The following is a 19,026-nucleotide window of genomic DNA, read 5'->3' on the forward strand; positions in this document are numbered from 1 at the left end:
AATTTCATCTCACTATATAGTACTCCCTCCGTCCCGCTTTAGCAGTCTCATGACTTTTCTGCCCTCTTTTTGTAAAAATGATAAAAAATAGTTAAAGAAGAGAAATGATAAATTAAGAGAGAAAATAATATAGAGAAGAGTCTTATCTACATTATTGTCTCTCTTACTTTACCATTTCTCCACTTTAACTATTATTTTTTATCATTTTTACAAAAAGATGACAGAAAAATCAATGGGATTGCTAAAGCGGGATGGAGGGAGTATATAGATTCAACTCTCAAATTGTTAGTGTGAACCCATTAAATAATAGGCTAATGTTTAGGCTAAAATATGGACTTCAAGGCGGACTTCCTCAGGCCATGATTAATAAGGTCATTCACTACACTAACATGTGCACAACGACATGGTTAGGGCAAGACAAAATACTTTTAACTTAGTTTGATCATAACTACCAAATGTCTCTTTAATTTATAGAACCAGACCATATTTTCGGATCCAATATCAATTTGACTGCAAAAATACAATTTCATCTCAAATTTGGTAGGGAAATTGGTGCCTCAAATTAAGGGATGTCAATCATGGTCTCAATTTCAATAATTGGTTGATATGATGCAACAATAAAAGAAGGTTCATTTCTATTTACCTGTGGGGTATGATTGCTAGCAACAATGATATTATTAGTATTACTCCCTCTGTCCCATATTAAGAGTCACTTTTGCCATAAAAGTCCGTCTCAGTTTAAGAGTCATTTTTAGAATTTTCCATATTTGGTCATACAATTTTACCATATTCTTCATCAAAATTACATAAAAATGTCATTATCTACATTAAAATAAATCAAAACAAAAATCAAAAGTCAAAAGGGACCCACCTTCAACCAACTCCACCATCTCACTTCATTTATTACACACTCCACCATCTCACTTCATTTATTGCACATTTCAACTCTTTCTTAAAACTCGAGCCCTAACAATAAGTGACTCCAAATGTGAGACGGAGAGAGTAATTTGCAATTTCACATATGTTGAGATATAACTGTTAAAAAAACTCAATCTTTCGGTTATCTATTATAAATAGTCAATTAAATTGAACACAAACACTAATAGATCTAAATAATCACCATTTTACAAGAATTACAAAAGGGTTGCTACATTACTAGTGAGGTAGTAATAAATTGGAAAGACACGTAAATTTATTTTCTTCAAAATTTATTATTCGATAAGAGATAGGACCAAAAGTTTTAGGGCCTCATAGTCCCATCGATTGATATTGCTCATTTCTGCAGCCATCACTAGTGGCTGGTGTCACATCCTAAGTCACCCTCACTCCCATTCACACTTTATTTTCGATCTCAACACTTGCCAAAACAAAATTTTTATTTAGACTTTTCTCCTCACATTTGATGTGAAATTAGAACCTTGGATATTTTGTTCTCAAATGAAGCAGTGAAGTTAGAGGCCTTTGTTGCTACTTGTTCTGTCTTCTCATTCAAGTTAAGGGCTAAGAATACTAGTGGCTCAAATGTCCCTCTCTCTCTTTCTCTCTCACACACAAACAAGAGACAATAGCACAAGGTAGGTGTTTTATGGTCTGATGTACATGAGTTGGATACAAAACTAGAACAAGAGCATATAGGGGAGGGGGGTGTTGCTGTGGTTGTGTGAGCCACTTGAAAATTGCCCCCTATCAAATTGACACAAAGACCTACAAATAAATGAAAAATCTTATCCAGTTAACATCATGTTCAGTTTCAGCATCTCTCAACATGTCCCATTTGTCTCACTAATTGGGCCCACACTATCCATACCATACAAACATTGCATTTCCTGCACTTAAAACACCTTGTCTCTAACTCCCTCAATTCACACCCAACACAAGCAGTAAATGAGTTCTCAATTCCATCAGCACATTTCAAATTTCAAATCAGATTGGGTCGCGGGAGGAATAACATTTTTATATCTATATATCTGGCAAACTGCGTTTGTTACATACAAACAATGGACCACATAATGTCATATTGGAAACAAAAGAATTTATGAGTTTTTATATGTTGCAACGGTCATAACCTGAGAACCATGACGGGGGCTCTTCTTCAACACCGTAGGATGGGGCGAATGCCTGTCGCCATTGCTGGTCGTCATCTGCTTCGTGGCGATCGTCATCTGCTACGTGATTTTGGACGCCGACATGCTTATCTTCTTCAGGCAAGTGGGGGGCTACTAGCAGCTTGTTTAATTTCTCAATCTCTTTGTAGGCACTCTCAGTCTCCAGCTCTGCCACTATAGCTCGTTTCTGCATGTTCAAAAAACGCGTCAGTTTCTTGCATTAATGTCGTGTTTGAGATAACATTGACGATGAATGACGATGAATCATGTAAAAACTAATGGGAGAAAATGCAATGGTCAGTAACAATACAAGGAACAAGTTTCGTGACAGTTGGGAACTGTCATTTCAAAATTCACTAGATATACATTTCAAAAACTAATGGGAGAACATTACAATGGTCAGTAACAATACAAGGAACTGACAATGTGAGAGGAAACTGATCATTAAAATTCACTACATATACAGCAGAGACTAGCCAAAGAAAATTTTCCCTATGAATCAATATATAAGAATCATCTGAAACTCATTGGGACATTAAAGGGCCGTCGCAGTATAATCAAACTTAAATGACACGTTCTTAGAAAACTATGCAAGTCCAATTAGGTAATAGCAAGAAGTCCTTATGGTCAAAAGTTAAAAATTATTTTATGGAAATGCAGAGTTTCTTGATAGGTGGAGTTAATCCCTGAGCAATACACTCAGTTGCCTAAAGCAATATGAGATGAGATCATGAGAAGAATGTGCACATGAACTGGATGACCCAAAAGTTTTGAAAAATGAAGAAGCCTGCACTAAGGGGAAAAACCAATTTTACACATATTTATCAAGTATATATAGTTATTTTTTCTACTGTTTTCTTCATTTGCCAAATTGACAATGGGTTGAACTCTCTAGTATGAAGAGACAAGAAGAACGTGCACATGAATTAGAGATGACCCAAAGATTGATGTGCTGTACGGCAAAGTACAACTAAAGGGGAAAGCAAACAAGGTTTCAAACATCTTTATTTTATTCTTTTCAATTTTTTCCTTGTCAAGCCAAAATGAGAGATGGATTGAACATAAGTCCATCCAAGTTAGTTAGTTATATTAGACCAAGACTTAAAACGTAAAAGATCATCAATACGGACAAGATGTTGGTAAAGTCCAAACTCACCTCTGCAGCAGCCATGGCTTCATCTGCTTCTTTAAGCCGAACAAGTAATTCCCCAGCCGCTTGAACAGCTTCTGCTGTGTCTCTCAACTGGGCCTGAAGCCCTCTATTTTCATCTCTAAAATGTCGCCTCTCCTTTTCTCTTTCCGCTCTAAGCACTGAAATTTCAGCTGCTAGAGCATTGATGAATTTTGATTCAGCATTTCTTACCCCTGCCTTTGCTGCTGCTTTCTTGACATCCTCGATTCCGTCTTGGATCCTTCTATGTCTTCCAAGTAATTGGATGTGTTTCTCTTCAAGATCAACATATTGCTCAAGCATCCGTGCATGGCCTTCCATTGCCATCTGCATTGCCTCTTTTAGCTCTTCTGAACACTTCTTTTCCATTTCAAGTTCTTGCTTTTGTCTTTGACAGATTGACTGGTTGGCTTCAAGTTCCATTCTAAGTTCATCTACAAGGGAAATCCATTTGCTCTCTGCTTCAGTCCATTGGATTCTCTCCTGCTGAAGTCTCTCCTCTGGACTTTCTGTTGTATGAGTAGCAGATGGATCAAGAGCAACTTTAGGCTCACAGGAAGCAAGCTGTATAAGAGCAGTTTCTCGTTTTGATATCTTTGCTGTAGAATCTAGATAATATTTTAGTTGAGCTCTCAAGTCTTGTATCTCCTCAATCAAAACATCCCTTTCACCTAAATCAAAGAAATTTTGATATCGTTCCAATTCATCTTGAACTCTTTTATACTCAACTTGTGTTCTTAAAACATCTGGATGATTATCATATTTTTCCCGAAGAATCTGCAAATATAAGTCCAAATTCAGACAAATGACATAGATTTTTTCATATTCCAATGGACTTCCAAGAAATATATGGTCTACCTTATGTTCATGAGCTAATGACAAGAATTCCTCCTCCATGAACTCCTCAGTGGGCAATATTCCATCCATAAGGCTTTCAAGCCGAGCAATTTTATCCTCACGAGTTTGACCAATTATGGCATTGCACTCTCTCTCATGTTTGTATTGTTGGACCTGTAAACATGTTCGGGAATAAAAATTGTATCAGTTTTAGTTGCAATTCAAATAGTGTATATCCCAGATTACTTGACAAATGTACCAAACGATTAAGGTGCGTGATCTCAGAGGTTTGTTTTGCACAAAACTCTTCCAACGCCATCTCTCTGCGGATAGCTCCAGCCAACACCTTTTCCACTGCCTGAAAGATGTTTGAACAGCACATGTAAGAATTTGAAAAGTAGAAGGGTGTAAACAATGCAACAGTGACAAGCTGACATACTTTTGGAACTAATTTGTTGTGTGTAGCACACGACGATGACTCATTAATAGGTACTAGCTGCATATTTTGAGCATCATCGTTATTTAAGGCCTCTTCCTCACAGATTCTAGTCATGCACTTACTGCATAGGAATTCTTCTGTATCCTTGTCTATTGATTTTTCATCATGAGAAAGTGTTTGAACACCAACATCAACTTTGACAACAGGTACGACTGCTTTAAAATCAGCTGGCATGCAAGAGAATCTAAATGATGAGCGTCGCATTGCAGGAGTAAGGCGCTGACTCTGGATTATTTCAAGTCCTTGCTGGAGAGTAGCAGCTAACTGTTCGGTTGAAGCAAAGCAAGATTTTCTAGTAGATTGAGAGTTCAAAAGGATGTTACTGGCAGGCTTTGCAACAGATGCATTAGAAGCATTGAAGTTACTCTGAGAAGCAGTTATGGTCGATGAGGACCTGAGACTTTTCCTGCTACTGGTCACTCTGGGTGAAAGACTAGGAGCAGGTGACTTTAGAACAGGTGGCACATCAATTGGAATAATACCAAGATCAGAAGCAGTAGCATCTTCATTGCATTTTGTGGACATATCACATGTATTTGCTCTATCTTCAAAATTATTTGGCGAGGTGCGTTGATCCACAGGAGTGATTGAAATACCATTATCAGGCAAATTTTCACAAACTAAGGATGCAAGATCTCCATTTTCAGGCTGTCCACCCATACCATCCTCCGATGGTATCTCTGACATTGTCTCAGGAGATATCTCTGGGTTCCCTGTTATCCTATTGTTTATGACAGTAGATTCATCTTCCATATCAACATCTGCATCTCCTGACCCTCGTTCAGGAGATGAGGCACATGTTTCTTCACAGATCAACGACATTGTTTCATCTGTATCCACTATTTCCATTTCTTCATCACTATCATCCTCAACACGAGGCAACATCATTGGCCGGTTGAGGCTGAACTTTAGGAGATTCAAACTTCTCCTAGCATTCCAGCCAGTTGCATTAGCTCCAGTTTGATCTTGATTGGACTTCATTCGGTGCAATTCATCTCTCAATTGCCGAATGACTTTTCTCAACACATTTACATCTTCCTGCATCTCCTCATTAACAATTGCTTTGTTCTTGATTGCTTTAGCTCTTTGGGCAAATCGCAGAGTACTGAGAGTCTCACTCTTACAGCTGCCAAAAGGAAATTAGGTATAAGTGATATAGGAAATTAAACAACATAAGCAGTTCAGTTTTTTCTACTAATTTTTATGGGTCTTTGGGTTGTAACCAACTCAATTTAAAATACCAGGTGGTTACTGCTCCCTGTTTTTTTTACTTTCCAGTTTTCACATTGCTCCCTTCTCTCCCTCTCTATGGGTTTCATATTCCCATGTCTTCACTACTTTTTACCAATAGATCATATCATTAACATAAATTCCTGTAGTACCTACAGCCTCTACCACAACAACAATACAATATACTCTGACATTTTTTTAAAAGTTTATTCAAGATCATCCTATGGTAGAGTAGATTCATTTTAAAACTCATATTGAGGCCCCAGATATTACCTTTGAGATGGAGAAATGGCACATATCATCGCCAACTTTGCATTCCCTCCAAGTGATTCCTGTAGCAGGAAAGTCAACTTTGAATCCCTGTAAGGAATGTGCCTTTGTTTTCCTGTCTGGGAAACTTCTGCCAGAATATTTATTAAATTCCTACAATTCATAATGAAAACACAATCAGCCATATATAATTATTAATAATAACTCACTTTACAGTAATACCAACACATGGACATAAGAAAACTGACAGATGAATACAAAAAATGCGATGATAATTATGCAAATTAGGGTAAAAATACTCTAAACTTTAAAAGCATGTTCAAGCACCAGACTAGAATCAACACAGAAAAGAGTGTAAGCAGCCTTAATGAAAACACATATACTGACCTTCACAAATAACGATTTATGTCACAGTTGTATAAATCAAACAGTATTGATCAGTTCTTGTACACACAAACATTTAAATGTACCCAAATGATTAATACTGAAAACCATACCCTAGCTGCGAAAGCGAACGGTTAATGTTCCCTGCTTCCTTCAAGCGTTCTCCAGCTGCACCTGTTTGCTTTTGTCTCTCAGAACCAGCAAGATCAACAAAATTGATTCTGCTCATTTGCAACCGGGTTAAACCATCAGCTGCACTCTGTAATAGATATATGATAAGTTCATGTTTAGCAGAAGATCCCAAGGAACAGCCAACATGTGATCAATCAAAGGAAACAAAAAGAAAACAAATTATGGATTTTCAGTTTCTTGCAGAGCCAGCAGAGAATTTATCCTTTGTTCATCAACTCTCAAACATTCAATCTAGAGACTGCTTTTAACTTCAACAAGGAACAAATTTTCAGTTCAGGGACACCACTACCTTGCCACGTGATTCAACCAAACAAGTGAAAACACTGTGAGAACGAGAACTTTCTGCATTTACAGATGTAGCGCCGGTTCTCCGGTTTGACAATCCCTGTGAAGATAAGAATCCAAAATGAGAGGAATGCCGACAAAGTATTCAATTTACATATGGAATAAGTAATTCTGAAAGTCAAACGAAAATTTTAGAACTAGCAATCTTTGAATATGAGGCGAGAGTAGGATTAAGACACGAGTATGACATAGCAGCCGTTCCTAGTGAACCTCTAGGATCTCCTCCGAAATCCTTTTTCTTTGGTAAAGAAAACATTGACATTAGTTGACTTATCTATTAATCGGTGGTCTAGACTAGACGGATACAGTTCACCCGTTGCATACAAGCACTCTAAGAAAACTTGCATCATCCATATCTACCAATAAAAAACTTGCTGCTGCCCATGATTTTACAAGATCATGACAGAAATAAAATAAATTTAAATCTTAGGTCAACATTCCCAAAGTTATTTGATAGGTAAAATAGTTTCCATAAGCATTCACAAGAATAGAATCCAATCAAACGCATGCTTTGTTGAAATGCTGAAACAGTCTGTATTACTATATCCTTAGGTTACTGAAATATGTTATTTGAGATGAAGACTCCAAAAAACATCACCAAACCTTTATCAGCAGTTGTGACACATCCTTCATTGAAGATACACACTCCTCTCTTAAATTTTCGACATAAACACCAGTTTTTGCATCTTCTCTAATCTGAAATGAGAAATACAAAAAAAGTATTACATATGGATAATTAGACAACATACTGACTTTTTTTTTTATAAACTATGGAGTAGTATGTTTCTTTACCTGAAGGTTCTTCTGGCTTGGATCCAATAAATCCGTTATTTGTTCATTATAGATCTGTTTACATGAAATTTAGATTAGGTAATGACAAAGGTTAGATAATATTATGCAGAAAACAGAGGATCATAATGACCAACCTCAAGGAAAGAGCAGCGACACATATAAACCAGGTCTCTGTCAGCTTGCTTGTTCTGTTCCTGCAATGAAAAGACATTACATCCTTGATAAATTAAGTAAATAACCTTGCATTGAGTTTTTCGAATTTGCTGCAGTATATAATCTAGAAATACCTCATCAATCCGTTCAAAGAGTCGGTGAAACACACGTGGCGCTAGGCCTTGCCCATCTTCCTCCAACAAGGCATTGGATGCACCCCAGATCGTGTACGTCTTCCCACTTCCAGTCTGATAGATCAATTGGTTTAAATGTATAAAAATCATCATACACAAACAAGTTCATGCTGAAGAAGCAGTATGCATTTTTTTATAGAAGGAAAAAACTAACAGAAGTTCCAGAAGTAGACATGAACATACCTGTCCATATGCAAAGACGGAGCTATTAAATCCCGCAAGACAATTCTCAACCAGTGGTGCACCTACAAGCTCGAATATGTCACTCTGCAATAAATATTCCAAAACAAAGCTTCATCAGTTATCCATATGCAACATTTCGTGCAGTTCCAAGCTCAATTCAACAAGAATAATGTAGATCTTACCTGTTTTGAATGAATATCAGCTATTGAGTCAAACGTAAATGTTTGACCTGATATTGTTAACGAATCTAGGGATTTTTTCTGAATTACACCCCCTGCGTCTTCTTCCTCAGTGTTTGGTGGCCTCACACGCACAATCACCTATTTTACACAATATACCACAAATTAGCAGCAAACCTCTTCGGATACAACGGATTTGGGGAAATGCAGTGAAAAACAATAAATTCGCACCTTCACGCCGGAATCCAATGAATTCGCGGCAGGCGCAGCGTTATCAGCTGCCGCAGACTCGATGCTGAGCTTGCGCTTGAGAGGCGGACGCGGCGGGAGTGCGCTCTTCAGCTTGGCCGGGGATGGAGGCGGCGCCATTGAATTCGGATCCGACGCCGGCGTCGGAGGTGCATTCTCTTTGCTGGATTTGAGCTTCCGATTAGGGTTCGGCGTAGTCGGCTTCGATTTAGGGTTCGGTGATGCTGCAATGTTTTCATTGTTCTCTCTCATGATCTGATTTCTAGGCGCCATGAAATTCTTCATCGTGAAGACTGAAGTATGGTGAAAGAAGCTCTATGTCTGAGTGAAGAAGTTAGAGAGAGAGAGAGTAGCCGTTGGGAAGAGAGAGAAGAGGGAGAATTTGAATTGAAATCAGTAGAAAATCATTTTTATTTTCAGCTTTTGGATCTGATGAAGATGAACGTTTGCGGCGGGACCCATTTATTTTAAAAACTCATAATTAAGTTTATTTTATTTCTTAAATTGCTTTATTAAGGTTAATGGATAGATTTAAAATATGAATATTGTTTTAGAAAGAAACAACACACGTTTCATATTGAAGAAAAGTCAAATTATTAGAAATTTGAAACTTAATAACTTAATGATGGTTAAGATTTTTATTTCATATTTATTTGAGAAGGTGACATTCTTTAATGTTAACAAATTATGAAGGGATTATGGTGTTTGATTAATCACACAAGTCATCGTCTTTTCTTTTATAAACAGTGATAGGTCTAAGAAACGAAATCCGTGATACGATGAAAGTCATCTTGTTGACTCGTTATCATTTGTTGCCCCTGTGTGTGTACGGATGGGGTGACTCTACCTCGTTGCATCTCAAACCCCAATCGAATGGATCAGACTCATCCTATAATTCAAGTGGTTTAGAAAGGCTCGACACACAACTGGTTTAATATGCTAAATCGGACCGAATCCGGTTTTAAATGAATTAGTTAATGTTGAGTTTTTTTTTGTTTTAACTTAATATTCAAATAAATTATAAACTTTTTAAAAAAAATCTAAGCTTTTTATCACTTGATTTCCAAAATAGAATCAAGTTTACTGAGTATGAGGTATCAACAAAATTTGTGAAGTTTATATATAAAAACCATGTGTTTGGTTGGCCTTTGAATTGGGCTTCAAGTTTTTGTTGCCAACTATGGCATATTTACATGAAAGTGTATGTGGCTAGCTTTACTAAAATGAAATTATGTCAGTATATCAGTGAATCAAGACACCCCATCTCATGCTGCTCTTACGCCTTAGAAGCCTACGCGTGATCAGCAGTAGACGAGGCGCGAATTCTTCAGAAAAAATGGTGTTAACCAAGACGAACAACAGTCGGTTTTTTCTGTATTTCATGATTGAAATGTGTAGCCATTACCATGACATATCAGGGTCATGAGGATATTGGTACAGTATAGTCTGGGGCCAATTCAGACAACAGCAGTAAAGCCTTGAAATGAATCTCTTTCTTTATCTACAATGCCGTTTTCGTTTCTCTTCTCTCTTTTCGTATACATCTACTTGTCATAAGGGAATTCCGAGTCATTCTCCACGACTTTGAAGTGCTGAGGCTGCTGCCCTGAGCAGTGCAGATTCCACATCTTGAAGTAAGAACGCTCCAAGTTTCTCACCTGATCCATATATCATCCGAGGTCAACTTAAACGATGTGCGTTCAATGATTCGCAACAAAATAGATTAAGGGTGATGGTGGTGCTACTAACCCAGCGTGTAGTGTCGAAAAGAGGACAGGTTAGGCGTGCCGCCTTCAGCCTCTTGGTAAGATCTTCAAGCTTTTCGCGATTCAGTGCCAAAGAAACTGCCTTCTCTTCATACTCTTTCATACTAATCGTGTTAAACAACAAGGCACATCAGTCAAAGTTGTCCTTTCATTACAAACCCGAAAAAGAGTTGAGACACTTACCTCTTCACAATCATCTCATCCCCAAGTCCGGTAGCCAAACAAAGTGAACCAGCGACTCTAGTAGCCATTTTCTCAAGAGGAAGCGTAACCATTGGTAGACCAGCCCAAAGAACATCTGTCCCAGTTGTATGTGCATTGCAAAGTGGCCTATTTAACGATAAAGCAGAATCAACATGATATTACAACAGGCAGGAGGTTTAAACAGAGATAATAGTTAGTCTTATCAAGAAAAATAAAAGAACCATACGTATCGAGAAAGAGGTCTGCTAATGAACTGCGCCTTATGTGCTCCTGTTTCATTGCCACGTCTGTGAATATTATTTGGTCGGGCTGCACTCCCTGTGCAGCAGCATCTGTATAAGGAGTAAAAGTTTTAGGATATGTCATCTTACTGAAACATCTATCTTTAACATAATCCAGGTACAGGTGAACTTACAAGCACGGAGCCTCATTTCTCCTGCAGCTGGAAATTTGAGAAGCCAAAGCGCACTGTTTGGTACACGCTTAAGAATATTGCACCTGAACACATTAATGAGCATTCTTAAGCACATCATTGGATTGTAAGATGGTGATTTATTAACATAAAAACAATTTGACCATATATACCAGGTTGTAAAAATCTCGGGATCCATCTTGTAAAGTTGATTGAAACAGGCAAATATAAATTTGTCCTCAGGCAACCCATAGTCTGACCTCTTAGGTTGGCAGTTCGGATCCAGTACATCCAGGTTTTTCTAAAAGATATTACAACGGGTGAGAGTTGCAAAATATATATACAGCTCGGCTGACAAATGAAAACAAGAATAGTTTTTCTAGGAAAAGCAAAAAAGGAAAGAGAGAATATCTCAATGTTTACCTGCTTATAGTCGTTCACAAAGTAGCAATGAGGAAGATGGACAATCTTTTCAGAATATATATTTGCATAACACATAGGAGACACAAACTGCAATGAAAACAGGGCACAGTTAGGGAGACCCAAGAAACATTAAATCAAGGTCAAGAACAGCACTTGGAAGCTAGGGGACGATACGTATCAGATTCCAATACAAACAAAGCTGATACCACTATGAGTATGTTACCTCATCAGTAACCAAATAATGTATGTAGTTTGCTCCTGTGGTCCCAGGAAATCCCATGTATGAAACCTGAATAGGAGCAGGCTGCATGGAAAATATTTCATTTCTTGCCCCCTGAAGATATGCAAACAAAACATTCATTATCTCACTCAGGATTCAATCCAGAAAGCAAACAAAGAAGATGACCAACATAATATGTTTGATACCTTAGTGTAGCCATTGAGGTTAATGAGAATCTGAATCTGATTCTCGTTAATCATCCTTGCAATAGTATCAGATGCCATGGATGACACGTCAATAAAATGCTCAGCTTCTGATTGGATTCTTAGCCTCCATTCAGAACCATCATTTGGACTCAATGCATAGCAGAAAACCTACAATTATAAAAATCTTATAGCATCGAGAGAAACCAGAAATTAAACAATTTAAGTACATAACACACTAACCTCAACATTATCTTTGTCATGCATGCCAAACACTGAACCCATAAGATGTGACAAAGGGTGGTTACCAAAGTCGCTGCTCACATATCTGTGAGATACGGAAAACATTAAAGAAGAGAAGTTTATTAATATCAGTCACAGTCAGAAATAGGATGGTACTTCTGCAGCACAATAGAAATTGTCAATGAACTTACCCTACTCTTAACCGGCCATTCCTGCCCCCACCCCGTATTGGTAGTGGAGATGGATGGTTAAAAGGAGGAAGTGAGTATCGGGATGCGACAACAGTACAGTGTGCAGCATATTTCCAACTGCATGTAGTAAAACCTCCGAGTTACAAAGTTTACAAAAGAATTAGAGAATGTCCAACTGAAAGAGTAGTGAAGTCCCCTTACCTGATTTCAAGAGCGAGCATGGGGTCAAGGGGATAAGCTATTGCATGGAAAGGCTGCACACTTGGAATAACTGACATCTGCAATAAATACAAAGGCACGTGATAAATACAATGAATGTCTATATAAGTCCATATAGTAGATAGTCTGATTGTAAAGATTTAGCAATACCTTTATCTGTCTTCTAAGTATCCCTTCAACTTCAGCAAACATCTTGTCCCGATCTTCCCAGTCGCACACGCACTGAGGTGAATTTCATTCAAGATAATCATATTAGAGAAAGACCAACTAGCCACTAAATAAAACAAAAAAGAGACATACACCATACAGTTCCAAATATTTTGCAAAATCATGCGAGAATTCTATGCATTAACAAGCTAAACAAGGCTGAACGAATCACAGAATCAAATGAATTATAACACGTAGTGACAACTATAGTATGCTTAATAATATGGTACATCGTCCAGTATGGAAATTCAAATGTTGAGAAGTGCAAATAGGAACCGTTGAATAATATAATAAAATCAGCTCCCTATCCTGCTCAACACACCACAAGTTTTGATTATTAGGACCTGCTCTTGCAAGCATATAGTGTTGGCAATTGAAACATAAAATGAATGTAACAATATCCCACATCGGTGTACTAAAAGAGCTTAATCCACTATATAAGTCTCATGGGCCCCTCCTCCTATCACCAATTGGTTTTAGGATGGAACCCATGGATTTCTATCATATAGGACAAACAGAAAATCCTTGCGCTCATCAATTTAGTCTTAAAAAATTCATAGCTTCTACTAACACACTGAGTTCCCTTTAATGCATCACAATTTCACTATTACATTGGTTTAAAATTATGCCAGGGCACGTCTCACAGTGTACATCAATCAGTGTGCATAAAAATAGCCCAAGATATGGTATGTCTTCCATGAGATACCCTGAATGGATTAGCAAAGACATCATCGCCGGACATTATGCACAAAAAATACGTTGGTTCCTCACTTTTACAAACACCACCCACCCAGTCCACGAACCTTACAATAAAACTGGACCATTGAATTGCATCATTCCAAGACTATTAGCTGGACATAATATTTTTAAGTAGCTTTCACCAGTTCCACCAAATTGGGATGAGAGCAAACCTCTCACATAAGCAATTTGCAAAATGTGCATGTAGAATTCAGGAATATTAACTAGAATGAAACAAACAGAAGCAGATGCCCATGTAGAGGATGGCCACTCCATCTAGATGCTTTACACTTTTAATTAATAAAAACTTCAAGAAAGGACATAGAGAACATGAAATTTCATGTACCTGCAATGTGTGAAGAAGGTTGCAAGTTGCCTCTGGAAAATCTGGACGCAATGCCAATGCATGCTTATAGCTCTTAATTGCAGCTTCTACATGTCCACTACAGGTACCCCAAAGAAAGGCATGTAAAGCATATGCCATATACTAAATTACAAATCAACCACATACAAGCCAAAGATTTTTTAGAAACATATAATTAGTGAACCACATACAAGCCCAAATTTGTAGAGAAATGGATATCCAGGAGCATCTATATATATACACACACAGCAGTAAGAAGTGTATTTAACGTGGGAAGCTAGAATGACACATTAATAAGAATCACACATGCATGTACACAGTAAATTACACACATAAAAAATTTGAGAGAAAAAGTATGCATGCACCATTCATATTTATGTATCATTCTCAATTCGGACAAATATGTATCATTCTGGCGATTATATGTGTACATGCAGATTTTGCTTCCAAAAAGCACTGAAGGTAGCAAGCAAGGCATATACAGCTAGACCTGTGCAACTAATTCAAACATCTGCTGGAAGGGACATAAAAGATGTACCTATCCTTGTAAGCCGAAGCTAAATTAGCATGAGCCTCAGCCATGCTCGGTCGGATGGTAATAGCACGCATATAATCTTGAATGGCTTCATTCACTCTTCCAATTTCTTTGTAAGTATTTCCCCGATTGACAAGCCCATCAACAGCCAGTGGATCAATTCTAAGGACCTCATTGTAGCAGGATATTGCATCGGGATAATTACCCTGTAATTCAGCTAAACAATGTTAGTGGCAGTTCCCTCATCAAGACCATGCTATGGTGTGATTGACAAATCAATATCATTCAATCCTATCCTACAAGAAGAACTTGTAACAAAAGAAAAAACAACTTTGAATTGTATCAACTTTGTTAATACATGTTAAAATTATACGAAAGGAAAATGATGACTCCATACCTGTTGTTTGTATATTATGGCTAAATTATTGAAAGGAGCAGACAGCCCTGTGGTAACAGTTAATGTTGCCTTGTAGCATTGAGCAGCAGCACTCATCATGTTCCTTTAACATGCAGAAGACAGATGTCATGACCAACAATCCAGCTAGAGTAAAAGAAAACAGTCTATGCAATCTGCAAAAGTTAGTCCATAGATATCAAACATACCACTCCATGTAAATATTTCCAAGATTTGTAAGGGCTTGTGGGTGACTAGGTTGAAGAGACAGACATTGCTGCATAAGCAAACAGCATAATTAGCGCTTGCAGAGATCAATTACATAACAAACATTTTAATATAACTGAACAGAAACTAACTCGATAGCAATGAGTTGCTTCTTCTACTCTTCCAGCATCTTTCAATGCATTACCCTGGCAATCAAAATCCAAAACAGAATAATCAGCTAAAGTGCTTGAGAATTTCACCAAAAGGAATATAACTAGGTAGGTGGAGCTTTAAAACAGACTTCAGACCAGATTATTGTATGCCTCCAAAAATCCAGCATCACAGGCAATAGCTCGCTTGTAGTTAAGTATTGCCATATCAAGGTTACTCTGCTCATAATATACACTGGCCAAGTTACCTGCAGTAAGCTCATAAAATCAAAACTCACGAAACGATTATAGGAAGCACTTCTGCTCAATTACGGCATTTGCTAACAGTTCTGTGAACTATTATGTCATTATATGTCATCTAGGCCAAGGCCACCAAAAAAGATGAAAAAAAATTCACGACAATACAATAGTTAAGGTGACCCACATGGTATCTTTGGGGGGAGGGGACCTACCCCTTATCAAACAAGAGAATAGTATGGAAAATTTAACATTCTAAAGAAAGATTGAATCACTCACCAAAAGCCATAGCGCTGTCTGGTCTTGACTGCAGGGCTCTTTGGTAGCATACAATAGACTCTTGTGGCATTCCTAAGGCCTAGGGAACATAAAAAGGACTCGTCTTTCTCCATAATCTTGCCCTTTGCAGCTATACAACCGTACGAGCATAAAGAATAAAAAATATCTAACCTTGTAAACATTTCCCAGATTTAAGTAGGCATCAGAGAAATTTGGCTTCAACTTAACGGCTTCCTGGATGTACCATGAAAAACAGTGAGAAGAGCACATAAGAAAATGCCACCAACCCAACCATATCCAAAACAAAGGAGAACATATGCATGCATATACACAGTGAGTCCAGGAAAAAGATCAAATCCAAAAGGACTAAACTGGTTGTCCTTACCTTGTAGTATTGCAAGGCCCGGTTAAGATCACCAGCTTCCATAAAAAGACCAGCAAGATTGGACCATGCAATAGCAAAAGTTGGCTGTATTCCAAGAGCATCCAAATAACAATTGTATGCCTGAGAAAAAGGAAACATAGCATCAAAACGTCTGAAATGATGGAAAACAATACATCAAGGAAACATGCTAGATGGAAAAAAATTGTCCCATCTGCTGACGTACCTCTTGCACCAAACCTTGAGCTTTCATCAGATTTCCCAGATTACTATGGGCATCAACCTAAGGAAAATAATTTTAAATAAATATTAGAAGAAACAAAATCTAAGAAATAACAGTAGACAAACCTAAAATGAGAATTACCAATCGTGGATTTAGAGCAAGTGCTTGACGACAACATTGAGCAGCCTCGGTGAACCTTCCCTTACGCATGTAAGCACTAGCTAAATTTGACCATGCATCAGCAAAATTAGGCCGGAGCTGCAAGTCAATTGTTCAGAAATGAAGTTATTTATGCAAGTCCAATATATTTCCTACTACCTCATCCTTGTAGGCTTAACATATCATATTACATATTTAGAATGAGCATCTAAAATCTATAATGAGACAGAGCCAAGAAACCATATGGCTACAATAAAGAAAAAGTTGTCAAGAGCACTTACTCAGTCAAAGGAAGTGGACCTAATGATTAATGTAATTGATGCAGGAGAATCTAAGGAAGAACACCAAACTACAAGTTCCTACCTTGATTATCAGAAGATTACGGGAGCATCTTATCAGTGATTTAACTCGAGAAAATTTCAGTGAAATTGTAAGATTTTGAAACTTCACTTCCATAAGGTTCTCACACTAGAAGCATGACATTTTTTTCAATACTTTCAGCTAATTATATCATAATTTCAGAAAGGATGGTTATGTGAGTGCAATTGCTCAGAGGGACACTGGTAACATTCAGATAAAGGAAGAAATAAAGAAGACATCTGATCTATAAAGCTATCTAGTGATAATCAATATTCAATAGTACAAAAGTCTTACTAAGTTTCTTCCAGTATACTTATAAGATGATTACGGGGAAAAAAGAATACCAGTGACTGTACACAAAATGGAATTTGTGAATATCAGTTTTCGGGAAAATCAAAGGGGGCGGATCATGAGAAGCTGGAAAGTCAAGGAAAATTCCAAGAAGAATCAAATTGTTGTATATTTTTTCACTCATATAATTCTATTCACTCCTACCAAACTGGAGATTATGTAAATAAATCAAACTAAAACTGAACGCCAAAGGAAGACAAACCTCAATTGCAATCAAGTAATAGCGAATTGCAACATCGATGTTTCCTTTTTCCTGTCAGAAAACATGAGCAACATATTTAACATCTCCATTAATCCACATCCAACCTACTAAGAAGATTGCAAAACATCAAATGGAGCACCTTCCAAGCATTAGCCATATTTCCATAGCACTCAGCAAACTGTGGATCAATTCTAAGAGCCTCTTCATTCTTTGCAACACATGTATCAAAGTCATGCAACTGACAAAAGAAAATCACAAAATAAGATCCAGATGTCTGCTTTTCAGATCCAGGAGCTGGTTCCAAGAGGATATAGGCAAGAATTAGATAATTAGGCAAAAATTAAAGTAGCCAAATAGCAACCTGATAATAGGTTGCACCCAACAGAAGAAGGTTGTCGGTGCGACGTGGGTTTCTCTCATAGACAGTCTTGCTGTGCTCTAGTGCCTGCTTATAATTTCCAGCTTTATAATTTTGATGAGCAAGGGTCAAGAGTGTGTCTTCATCAACTGCATTAGTGGAAAGAAGAACTATGTTAAAAGTTAAATTATCTCCAAGCTCAATGTTGAAGCACTTGCATTTAGAGCAACAAAATCAAAGCACAAAAAATCGGAATCAGAGCAATGTTTGATCAAACTCCACAGCTCGTAAAAACAATTGTTTGATAAGAAAAAGAAAATCTTTTGCAGTTAGAAACTCTCTATGGCAAATGATAAACCCCACAAAAAATGGCGGCTTCAAAAGGTTCCGTGGTTAAATATAAATAAAAGAACTAAACCCAACTTCAATGAGAAAACAGATGCCTAGAGGTTCAACCAAAAGAAGAGTGCATAGATAATCAAATCCGGAATTCTCCGAATTCACACATGATCTCAACCTAACCAGGTACTAATCATAAAGTTCTAGCTCAAGGGTGATAGTTCTCCTATTAAAAGGAAAAACAAATAAATTCAGAACCCTAATTCTTAAAAGAAACTCATAAAACAGCAAATTAAGTCACTAATTTTAACCAAACATTAGGAAACTCCCCCACTAAAAGCACAGAAAAACTCCAACACAAATTAAAAAACTACAAATGTTTATAAAAATCAAACCTTCACGAGAATTCTCTTGCTTGATATTACTGGAAGAGACCAGAGCCAGGGAAGACTCTTCCCGGTGATGATCGGTGCCGACATTGTACGGAGCCCTAGCCACATGCTGGGGCTGCTGTAGCTGCTGCAGACTGAGGCTGTACTGCCGCGGATCGCTCTGCAACGACAGCATGACTGCCGATCCCCCCGATCACGATCTCCGCCGCCGCGGAATTATAATTAAACACGCCCGTATCAAAAATTGAATTTTTGCAAAACCAATAAAATAGGATTTTCGGTGAGAGGGGGAGGGGATGATTCAGCTTCAGAAGGGTTTTGCCATGAGAAGAAACGGAGATTAATTAATTTTATACTATTACATCTCGCAGCTCTGGAGAGAGAGAGAATGGAGGATGAAAATTGGAGGAGAGAGAGGAATATATGTGTGAGGGAAAAAAGGAGGAGAGAGAGAATGAATGCCTT

The 19,026-nt window shown here is 37.7% G+C and overlaps 2 protein-coding genes across 2 annotated transcripts; both read right to left on the reverse strand.

Moving 5' to 3' along the window:
• Positions 1-1,941: 1,941 nt before the first annotated feature.
• On the reverse strand, positions 1,942-9,170 carry LOC125202156 (kinesin-like protein KIN-12B). The gene is made up of 15 exons (XM_048100509.1): positions 8,766-9,170; positions 8,538-8,675; positions 8,356-8,439; positions 8,113-8,226; positions 7,960-8,019; positions 7,826-7,879; positions 7,637-7,729; positions 6,978-7,073; positions 6,610-6,755; positions 6,116-6,265; positions 4,553-5,738; positions 4,373-4,471; positions 4,135-4,287; positions 3,262-4,053; positions 1,942-2,292 (listed from the first exon to the last, which is right to left on the reverse strand). Exons 1-15 carry the CDS (start codon positions 9,066-9,068, stop codon positions 2,044-2,046), a joined length of 3,717 nt encoding a protein of 1,238 aa, XP_047956466.1. The 5' UTR covers positions 9,069-9,170; the 3' UTR covers positions 1,942-2,043.
• A 955-nt stretch (positions 9,171-10,125) lies between these two features.
• LOC125200600 (probable UDP-N-acetylglucosamine--peptide N-acetylglucosaminyltransferase SEC) lies at positions 10,126-19,026 on the reverse strand. Its single transcript, XM_048098264.1, has 28 exons — positions 18,565-19,026; positions 17,834-17,979; positions 17,612-17,710; positions 17,473-17,523; positions 16,542-16,658; positions 16,404-16,460; positions 16,181-16,300; positions 15,967-16,029; positions 15,796-15,874; positions 15,418-15,527; positions 15,262-15,315; positions 15,112-15,179; positions 14,906-15,008; positions 14,512-14,714; positions 13,956-14,052; positions 12,815-12,886; positions 12,647-12,723; positions 12,446-12,562; positions 12,255-12,339; positions 12,015-12,182; positions 11,812-11,922; positions 11,589-11,675; positions 11,339-11,466; positions 11,169-11,251; positions 10,980-11,085; positions 10,733-10,879; positions 10,533-10,653; positions 10,126-10,441 (listed from the first exon to the last, which is right to left on the reverse strand). Exons 1-28 carry the CDS (start codon positions 18,734-18,736, stop codon positions 10,328-10,330), a joined length of 2,955 nt encoding a protein of 984 aa, XP_047954221.1. The 5' UTR covers positions 18,737-19,026; the 3' UTR covers positions 10,126-10,327.

The sequence above is a fragment of the Salvia hispanica genome, chromosome 1 (assembly GCF_023119035.1).
Source record: "Salvia hispanica cultivar TCC Black 2014 chromosome 1, UniMelb_Shisp_WGS_1.0, whole genome shotgun sequence".
In the NCBI taxonomy this organism is placed as follows: Eukaryota; Viridiplantae; Streptophyta; class Magnoliopsida; order Lamiales; family Lamiaceae; genus Salvia; species Salvia hispanica.